Source organism: Trichomycterus rosablanca, chromosome 6, assembly GCF_030014385.1.
Source record: "Trichomycterus rosablanca isolate fTriRos1 chromosome 6, fTriRos1.hap1, whole genome shotgun sequence".
NCBI lineage: Eukaryota > Metazoa > Chordata > Actinopteri > Siluriformes > Trichomycteridae > Trichomycterus > Trichomycterus rosablanca.
In genome coordinates, this window is record NC_085993.1 from 7,485,960 (window position 1) to 7,496,762 (window position 10,803).

Below are 10,803 nucleotides of genomic sequence, written 5' to 3' on the forward strand. Positions count from 1 at the left end.
CCTTTTGTATCATATTTGTGAAGAGCACACTGAATCTTAAACACTGAATCTCGTTGTAACTGAACAATGGCAATAAAGATTCAGTATTCATATTCAGCAGCGGGGACAACGCTTCTACAGCTGACATGCAAGGCGCATGCGCACCGTTTTCACGCATGCGTATTGGTTACTGACAGCTGCATCGGTTGTATCATAAATCGCGTCTTAATCCCTATTTTCTACACACTATGAACTGAATTATATGGATTCTTTATCTCCTAGACTGGCTTTACCTGATGTTATGAGTTATAGTGTAGTACACCACATTATACATGTCTTTATTGTACCATAATCCACAGTATGAACCTATATATAAAGCCAAACAAATCTAATATACTAGATAGTGAGCTGTGTTTGATTTGGAACACAGCCTCGCTTGTGTTATCCCCGCGGAGAGAAGCGGAGGGGAGATTTCTGCTCTTTTACAGGTTTTAAAAAGCAACAAAACGGTTTTATTGAATATTTAAAACTATAAATATTAAATCGAGATGGTTATTGGATGATTTTGTTTGTATCGCGTGGTTAAACAGAATGATAATGATGTCTTTTGTTGTGGAGAGTACAGATGAGAGAGTGAGTGCTGCTGTACAGCGTGATTTATTTTGCTTTATGCTCACAGATAGAAACATTCATTTAAAATAATATTTATTAATAGAATTGTTAATTATACATGTTGTGTTAATTATACATGTTTTTATGTAGAAACTGGAAATGATTGCGAAATTTTTAATAAAATGCATACATTGTTCTGCTTATGATGCTCTAATGCACAGTAAATCAGATTAGAAGTATTTACATTTTTATTTAATTATCTTTTAATTAGCAATTATTATAATGATAATCACATAACTGTAATAACTATGTAGTAATGGCGTGATTGTAGCAGTATAAGGAATAAGGTGGAAGACTATAGTACTGTGAACTGAGGTATAAAATCACTGCCGCCCATGTGATCTGCATGTACATATTTTTAAAAATCCTCTTCTTTCACAAAGTGTTAAATGTATCACGTTTCAACCAGTGAGGTCTTCAACTGACACAGAAATAAACAACGATGTAAATAAATAAATCAGTGTATGTGTTTTTTTTGTAACAGGCTGAAAGCTGTTTGAGACGGAGACTTCATCATTACTGAAGTAAAATTGACTTCCTTCACCAACGTGTCATAAAGATTATTATTAGTTAAACAGTATCAGGATTGTACGGCCTCTGCCATGGAGGCGATCGCCAAATACGACTTCAACGCCACTGCTGAGGATGAACTAAGTTTCAAGCGTGGGGAGATACTGAAGGTAGGAGAGAATAATGATTCACCATCACTAACCTCTTTATCCTTCAGTAAAAACACATGAAGATGTTAATTCTTTATTTTTTTAAAGGTAATGTCTCGATTTTGTGTCCATCGGACATGCAGCTAAACAGTGTGAATTACTGGGTCGCCATCTTTTACCTCTGACTGGTCGGGCTATACATCATGTTTAAGCATTTACAATTGACCTGATGGGGTGTTGGTCACTAAACTCGTGTCGGAGGTGGTGTATTACGACCCTGAGTCAGGGTCGGTGTCTGCAGCAGTGGAGGAGATACAATTAGAAAATTGTGTTTGACTAGATTGGGAGGAAAAAGATGGAAAATGGATAAATCGAATAAAAAATATTCACCTGATGTCATTTATATATTTTTTTATCATGTAAGATAAATCCACACTATTGTAATCAAAGGGAAACAAAGTAAATGGTTCAGCATCATTGTACTGGCATGTGATTTGAGAGATATTGTACGATATTGCACACCCCTTTATGTCTCCATTATTTGGTACCTGGATATAAACTGACCTCTTCCAATCTGCCGCCCATCAAGTGGTTTTCCAGATTTGTTGGCATAATTCGACCAGTGCTTTACTGAGTCTGGTAATATTTCCACTGCAATCAGGCTTTCTGTTTTGATAGATATCTCAGAGCCTGTTTGACTTCTTCTTCAAGCACTGATAATTCTTGTGTGTAGCTGAAATACATAAGTTTCTTACATCTTGTTCAATTATTGTTTGGTCAGTTATGACCTCTCCATGGACATCCCTCAGCATAAAGTAAGTGATACAGAGAATTACATACTACTGTAGCGGGTCCAGCTGGGCCTGGTTGCAGAACCTTGCCGACGCCTTGTTTAACCTTATTTTGCTCCAGTTTAGAGGCTTCTAATTCCAGGTTGAAATTTATTGATCTCTCATGTCTCCTGGAAAACAGTTATTTCATGTTTTTCATCCTCAACGTCTTTACAGATGACGATGTAGTACTGGTCCTGGTCCTTTCTTGCGGCTCTCTGGAATTAACAATTTACTTCCCTCAGAAGATCTGTATCCTTATTGATTTTAGCTGGAACATTAGTCATATAATTTTTCTTCTTCTCATTCTTTCTATTTGAACTGATTAGAGCTGTGTGAAAAAACTCACTTTAAGAATTTGTCTTTTAGTCACTGTTTGCTTCTGTGTGTTTCTATTTTGAGACAGTGCAGTGAGTTTATTAAAATCATAGTGTAAGTGAAACACGTTTTCGATGACAGTTCTGAGAATTACATACTACTGTAGCGGGTCGAGCTGGGCCTGGTTGCAGAACCTCACGGCGCCTCATGGCTTATTTTGTTTTATTTTGAGAGGCTTCCAATTTAGTCATTTACATTTTTACATTTACATTTTCAGCATTTAGCAGATGCTCTTATCCAGAGCGACTTACAGAAGTGCTTCTATAGTGAACATTTCATTTCTCAAGTTTAGGTAAACAACAGTCGAAGAACACAAATCTGCTAAAACCTGTTAGAACCAAAGTTTTTTTTTTTTTTTTTTTTTTTTTTTAATTGGAAAAGATTGGAATAAAGTGTTAGTAAATAAGTACAAGTCAGCCTAAGTGTTTAGTAAAAAGGTGGGTTTTTAATCGTTTTTTAAAGACAGCAAGAGACTCAGATGTTCGGACAGACAGAGGAAGTTCGTTCCACCATTTGGGCGCTAGAACAGAGAAGAGCCTTGATGCTGGTCTTCCTTTAGTCCTGGATGGAGGCTCAAGTCGAGCGAGACTAGAGGCTCGGAGGTTGCGTGGTACAGAGCGGGGTTTGATTAGGCCACGAAGGTAGCTTGGGGCTGGGCCTTTTTTGGCTTTGTAGGCGAGCGTCAGTGTTTTAAACTGAATGCGTGCAGCTACAGGAAGCCATTGAAGAGAACGCAGCAGTGGGGTGATGTGGCAGTGTTTGAGCTGGTTAAAAACCAGACGGGCAGCTGCATTTTGAATGAGCTGTAAGGGTTTAATCGTGGACATGGGAGCTCCAGCCAGGAGGGAGTTGCAGTAGTCCAACCGTGAGATTACAAGTGATTGCACCAGAATCTGAGTAGCTTCCCTGGAGAGAAATGGACGAATCTTCCTGATGTTGTACAGGAGGAACCGACACGCTCTTGTCATGTTGGCTATATGAGGAGAGAATGTCAGCTGGTTATCAAGAACAACACCAAGACTTCTTACCTTATCAGATGGTCTGATCTGGGAGTCATCCAGAGAAATGACTAGGTCCTGGGTTGGAGACTGATCTCCAGGAATGAGCAACATCTCTGTCTTGCTGGGATTAAGTTTTAGATGATGAGCCGACATCCATTGTGAGATATCTCGCAGACATGCTGAGATGTGAGCTGAGACTTGCGTGTCTGAAGGAGGAAATGACAGAATAAGCTGAGTGTCATCTGCATAGGAGTGGTAAGAGAAGCCATGGGAGGCTGTGACCTTGCCCAGAGAGCGGGTGTAGATAGAGAAAAGAAGTGGGCCGAGTACAGAGCCCTGAGGAAGACCGGTTGAGAGAGTGCATGGGGGAGATATGGATCCATGACACTTGGTAGGAGCGCCCTTCTAGGTAGGAGGCCATCCATTGCCATGCTGAACCTGTTACTCCAAGGTTGGAGAGAGTGGTCAGGAGAATGCTGTGATTCACTGTGTCGAAGGCCGCAGAGAGGTCAAGAAGAATAAGGACAGATGACAGTTTGGCTGCTTTGGCTGCATGAAGCTTCTCAGTAACTGCTACAAGAGCTGTTTCTGTAGAATGCGCTGCCTTGAAGCCAGACTGGTACTGATCGTGGAGATCATTCTGAGTAAGAAAGGCAGACAGTTGGTTATAGACAGCACGTTCAAGAATTTTGGATAGAAAAGAGAGGAGTGAGACAGGTCTGTAGTTGTTAATGTCTGTAGTGTCTAGTGTAGGTTTCTTAAGAAGGGGAATGACCTGAGCTTTCTTAAAAGCAGTAGGGACAACACCTGATGTCAGGGAGTTGTTGATGATGGGTGTGATGAAGGGGATTAGGTCCTGTGAGATGTCTTTGAGGATGGTGGATGGTATAGGGTCAAGTGTGCATGTAGTGGGATTGCTGGATGAGAGGAGCTGTGTAACCGCATCCATGGTGAGTGGGGTGAAGCTGGTGAGTGTGTTGGTGGGTTGAGGGTCAGTTGAAAGTGGGTCAGTCGGAGAGAAGGATTGATTGATTTTGTCGATCTTGTCCTGAAAGAATGTTGAAAAGTCAGTAGCAGTGAGAGAGGCAGAAGGGGGAGGAGGAGGAGGGTTTAGAAGAGAGGAAAAGATAGCATGAAGCTTACGTGGGTCAGCAGAAGATTGTTCAAGCTTGGCTTAGTCATGTTTTCTTTTCAGTGTTTGTTGGCAAACCTGGACTGGAACATGTACCAGTATTGTTGCTGGCAAAAACACTTCAACCAAAGGGTTTCCAACTGAAAACTTCAGCTCCTTTTTGCTACACTTAAACATCCTGACTATGAAGATCTGCAATGATGCAGAGTCATTTATAGTGTTTTTCTCAACGTCTAGCCGTAACACTTTAGAAACTCTGGTTAGCCCAGCAGATCGAGGACACACAGCTGTGATAGTTTGTGAATAAAACTGTAATTATCACTGCTTGTCAAATGTTACTGTAGAGAGAATCTCTAGCTGAGTCTCTTTCACTGTGCGTATCAGTCACTTCCTGCCGGAGCCCCTGAAGGGGATTTTGAATCTGCAAACAAAAAAATTGGGTCAGAATTTACATAAACTCTGATGATCTTTTTTATGTTCTTGGCATTAACACATGGCTCACTGTGACGCAGAAAATGTGCTAATATGCTAATGTAGCTAACACTGGTTAGCCAAAACACTCAGACCGTTAGGGATAATGCTAAGCCATTTTTACCTTTAAGTAAAAAAAATTGTTTTCATTTTTAATTATTATAATGTTGAATCTGCTGGGCCAAAGATATACAGACAGCAACTTGATAAGTTTGGTGGTACAAAAACTTCAATAATGTCATTAAACATTAATTCCAATTTCCTCATCACTGATATAAATTGACTACAGCTGGTGACTTATGTGCATCCATATAAATAAGGCTAGTTTGACTCCAGCAACTGACTATATTTAACAGTATATAAAACAGTGGGGCATTTGGGTGGTCCATCAGTCTATTATGCTAGCCCATTATTGCTGAGATCCAGGTTTAAATCTCAGCTGTGCTATCGGCCTGCCGGACATCTACAAAGACGGGTTGTGCAGGAATAGTGCGCCAGTCTTAGTCTTTTGTTATTTTACACTAAAAGTTGATTAAAACAGCAAAAAATCATTTTGTTACCGTTGCAGCTTGGCTGATTTAAAGGACGATTATGTTTGTTTTTCGTTTGTAGTTGGAGCAGAATTATTTATACAGTATGTTCTGTGTGGCTTCAAGCTTTATTGAGAAGCATTTCCTGTCAGTTATTTTTAGAAAAGTCTTAGTCTGGACCTTCAAGCTGCAGCACGCTGTACTTCCAAACTTTATGGACCTGCACCCATTCTGAAAAAAGACCTAACACTTGCACTTATGTGACTAGGAGTTAGCATGGGTATTTGTAAGGCATGTAATGCACAGAAGGGGTAGATGCACTGTGTGTTGTGACACATTCACCTCATCACCAGGATTAAAATCATCTGCAGTTTGATCTATAGTAGATCTTCTGTTGGTCTATATTGCCTCTCCTTGGACCACTGTCGGTGGGGACTCACCACGGCTGCCTGTGACACCACTTGCTGTTTTGGAGAGATATTAATGCCAAAGGTTTTGAAATAGGGTATCCAACAAGCTCTTATTTTATATTTGGCCGTATAGTGTATATGAAGATCATGATTTGTACTGGAGCTTAGCTCTGTACCTCAGTGCTTTACAAAAAAAACAACTCAGGGAGAACTGAATCAAACACTAAGCCTATTCCTAAACCATTTCTTTTGATGATTGACTAGCTACATGATCTTTAATGTCTTTATTTGTTCTTTGTGTGTCCTTTAGGTGTTAAATGAAGAATGTGATCAGAACTGGTACAAAGCCGAGCTGTATGGCAAGGAAGGCTTCATCCCCAAAAACTACATTGAGATGAAACCACACCCGTAAGTTTGAGTGCACATCCAAATATGTAAATTTTCCGGGTGTGTATGATAATGAAGCCGGACGCCCAGGTGGCGCAGCGGGATAATCTGCTAGCGAACTCGGGTGCTCAGAATCTCGGCTCTGCTACCAGTCGGCTGGGTGCCTTTTAGCAGGCATAATTGCCTAATGCCCACAGCAGACAAAATTGGTCTCCAGTCTGGGGTTATCAACGCTGTGTATCTTGGTTGCCCAGAAAGTGGATGAGCACAGATATCGGGGTGTGGCTCTTGGTACAAGAAGCCGAACTCACATGCAAATCCACTGGAGTATGGGTAAATAACAAGGCATTGGTGGACTGCGCACATGTTGGACAGAGTGTGTGTCAGGCGAATATACACCCTCGTTGGACGCCATAGGGGTCCCGAGCAGCGGATCGGCTATGTTAAATTGGGAAAAAAAGTAGGAAGTGATAATGATAAAAAATGATAATGTTGCTATCAGATCCGGATCTGCTCATGTGTTGTGTACAGGTGGTTCTATGGGAAGATCCCGAGGGTGAAGGCAGAAGAGATGCTGAACAAACAAAGACATGATGGAGCATTTCTCATTCGAGAGAGCGAGAGCTCACCAGGAGATTTCTCCCTCTCTGTCAAGTAAGATTTATATCATGTCAATAATCAACAGATACACTGAATGGTCAAATTATATACTTTTAACTTTGTAACGTGCTTCAGCAGCTGACCCACGTTAAGATTCGTGTGTTTCTGTGTTGCCATTTTTAGCTGGTAGAGGAGGCACAAAGGCACACATGATTGTGTGTCGCTTTATTGACAGTTACCTGCAGCTTGTGAGCGTTAATTCGCTCCAGGTGGAAGTTTTTCTATATATCACGGTTTCTACCTTTCAAACTTGCCAGCTCTGTTGGCACACTTGCATTTCTTTGAAGCTATGATGCTGGGCTTCTCGGGCCACTTCGGACTTCCACCGGGAAATGGGACATCCAACAAGCTCACGGTCAGGTGTCCACATAGTTCTGGCATTGTTTGACCAATTCTATGAGTAAAAAGCGGTCGTCTTCATTCATAACAGTGGCCGTTTTTGATTAGTTATGAGTGCATAAATGTAGTAGAGATTTTTGTATCCTTCCTGCTGATTTGTAACCATGATTTTTGGGTGTAGGTTTGGGGCCGATGTGCAGCACTTTAAGGTTTTACGTGACGGGGCGGGGAAGTACTTCTTGTGGGTGGTGAAGTTTAACTCCCTAAACTCTCTGGTGGATTATCATCGATCTACATCTGTCTCTAGAAACCAGCCCATCTTTCTGAGGGACATCGAACAGGTACCACAGGTGAGTCCGGTCACACCTAAACATCATCAATAATGTCTTTCTATTAATAGTCCAATGTGGATGCGTCCCAAACCACACAAACCAGATGCCATAATGATCTGTCATCAGATTTTACCAGGTATAAACCAGTAATGGAATCCAACGTGACATAATCATGCATCAGCCACAGTCACATAAATAATGTGTGTGTGTGTGTGTGTGTGTGTGTGTTCACAGCACTCGTCATATGTACAGGCTCTGTTTGATTTCGACCCTCAGGAGGACGGCGAGCTTGGTTTCAGGCGTGGTGATTTCGTGCAGGTTCTGGATAACTCAGACCCGAACTGGTGGAAAGGGGCGTGTCACGGCCAGACCGGAATGTTCCCTCGTAACTACGTCACGCCCGTTTCACACAACATGTGAACACATGCATACATTAATAACCAAACACTCCAACCATCAGATGGGTGATGGTTCCTGCTGGGTTGCCATGAAAACAGAAGGAGGGAAAACCTGAATGGGATTGATGCGTTGAGTTGTGGTCGGGGGACTGTACTTGATGCTGATTGGCTGGAAAGTGCTGCTTTCTGCTGAACTGTATTAGTATTATGGCTGAGAAAAAAAACGGAATGGACATGATGTGAGCAGTATTGAGACTTTCAGCTTAAACTCGGCGGGATTCATTCCACCTCGTTATTATTGTCTTTTAATATTTTATAGTTTGTAGTGTTTGTGTGTGTTATTCTTATTATTGCTGCTTTCAAAAGATGTTTTTTCAGTATTCACATAAATTATTGTGAATTTACTTCTTAGATAACACATGAGATTCTGCATTAGTGTACGTAATATGACCGATATGAAGCTTTGTGAATACCTGTCACCTAAACATAACATCATAACACAAAGTTATTATTTATGGCATTAGCATCATTTTGTGAACATCTTAGGTGTGACTTTGCAGAGATTTTTTTTACCTCAGGTACTTCAACAGAACACCAAATAATAGGACTGATGTTAGTAGATTTTGAGGCACAATAGCATTTAATTATTTTTGCTCTGTCCAATATTTAAACAGGGCTTGACGGGGTGATATAAAGGGAAAAAACAAAACACTTGTGCTTTTAAAGGTGTTTTGAGATTCCCCTCCCTCCTAAACCAGTGCCTGTTGATGTCATGGGACCAGTGGTGTCATTCCAGTTCATATTACTGTATAAAATTGTGACTGCGCTTCACTAAACCACACTCACTATTCTGACCGCCATCTCTTTCTATAAGTGCATTATGAATCATATGAGTGTGATTCAGAATCAGATGTCTGATGTGCTATCTTAATCATTCAGGTTTGAGAAGTTGTATGATGTGAGATGATGTCATGATGTTACTGCATTTACTGTGGATTGCTGACCATGTGACAAAAAATAAAAATAGAGGTTCATAAAGACTGTATTTAATTCTATTTAATTCAGTCGGATTTGTACTTTATTGTGTTGTGGATTTTGTATGGATAGAATTACCATTTTTACAATCATAAATTACCAAAAAAACAAAAACTTTTATTCACAACAGTATTCATGCCCATTGATGTGGCACTCCAAACTGTGCTCAGATGTATCCAGTTTGGGTTAATGATCATTGAAACATGTCTAGATCTCAGTGGGAGTCACCTGCTGCAATCTTAATTGATTGGGAAAAAATCGAACCATGAAATCTAAGAAACTGTCTGTGGTTGTAAAGATCAGGATAAGGATACAAAAGTGTCTCAGGACCACAGTGACCTCAGTTATTTTGAAATGAAAGATCTTTGCCATCTGCCAAACTGGGCATTCAGGTAAAAGTCACTCTAAAAGACCCCCAAGACGGGAGAACCTTGGATAGAGTTAGAGTTTAGATGTTCGAGTTTAGATGTTGCCATGTAAAGGACTGTGGCAACATTAGACAAAAAAGATTCTCTGGTCCAATCAGATGAAAATTTAACTGTTTGGGCACCAGAACAGGCACTGCAGCAGGCCAGTGATAGCTTAGTGATTAAGGTACTGGACTAGTAAACAGAAGGTTGCCGGTTCAAGCCCCGCCACCACCAAGTTGCCACTGTTGGGTCCCTGAGCAAGACCCTTAACCCTCAATTGCTCATCATGTTCCGCTCATTGTGTAAGTCGCTTTGGATAAAAGCATCTGCTAAATGCTGAAAATGTAAATGTAAATGCAGCACCAGTCTAATACCATCAGTACAGACGGTTAAGAGCTGGTAAGTTCTTGTTGTGTAACATCCAGCACTAAAATGCTAGCTAATTACTAAGTTTTAATAACTGTTCATGCTGTAAACATGCTAAAACTAAAAACAACATACAGCTCTGAGTGGTGGGCACACCGCCCTTTCCTTTTGGGATAGGTAAGATGAATTTCATGCTTTTTGTACTAAACTTTCACACGTCGACTCTAAATGTGGTAAGTAGAACGTTTATTAATATGGCAACTTTCTAGTACATTTGGTTGCATTGCAATTACATCAATTAAGGTTGTAATTTTGTGTGCTGTAGACACTATCCTAAATACCTACTGTTATGCCTATTGGGGTCTGATATTCTTTTTTGGGGGGTTATGGTAGTGGCCACCCTTTTATAAGTAAATAGCATGTGGTTTGAGACATAGCTCGCTTTCTAAAGCAGTGCCCCTGTGCTGATTTTGTTATGTAATGTAATTTGACATTGTGGCATGGCCTCCTTATTCCTCATTAGTCATTATGATTTTACACAGCTAGTCACCCTGAGCCAAGGGGTTAAATCTTCCAAATGTAATTTCAGTCAAAAATGGACTAAAATGGTTACCTTAAACTTATTTACTTATTTTCATATAAAACATTCTTGTAACAGAAATGTGGCTTTTATTTTACTTCATTTTTTTAGTAACTAAAATAAAAAATACATTTTAAGTGAAAATAAAGAGACGTCATTATTAGATGTAATGAATATAAGAATCCACTGAGCATGCGCAGATGCATTCAGTATGCGTGTGCTGAGATATCCTGC

The 10,803-nt window shown here is 40.4% G+C and overlaps 1 protein-coding gene across 3 annotated transcripts; it reads left to right on the forward strand.

The window, feature by feature from the left end:
- The first annotated feature begins 433 nt into the window (after positions 1-433).
- On the forward strand, positions 434-9,216 carry grb2a (growth factor receptor-bound protein 2a). 3 transcript variants are annotated; one of them, XM_062996550.1, is made up of 6 exons: positions 434-612; positions 1,136-1,331; positions 6,373-6,470; positions 6,981-7,103; positions 7,630-7,798; positions 8,015-9,216. In XM_062996550.1, the coding sequence occupies exons 2-6, from the start codon at positions 1,254-1,256 to the stop codon at positions 8,198-8,200; spliced, it is 654 nt and encodes a 217-aa protein (XP_062852620.1). In that variant the 5' UTR covers positions 434-612; positions 1,136-1,253; the 3' UTR covers positions 8,201-9,216. The 3 variants fall into 3 exon arrangements, with proteins under 3 accessions (XP_062852620.1, XP_062852621.1, XP_062852622.1); XM_062996551.1 differs by having other exon boundaries at positions 8,057-9,216; XM_062996552.1 differs by having other exon boundaries at positions 7,756-7,798.
- The last annotated feature ends 1,587 nt before the right edge of the window (positions 9,217-10,803 follow it).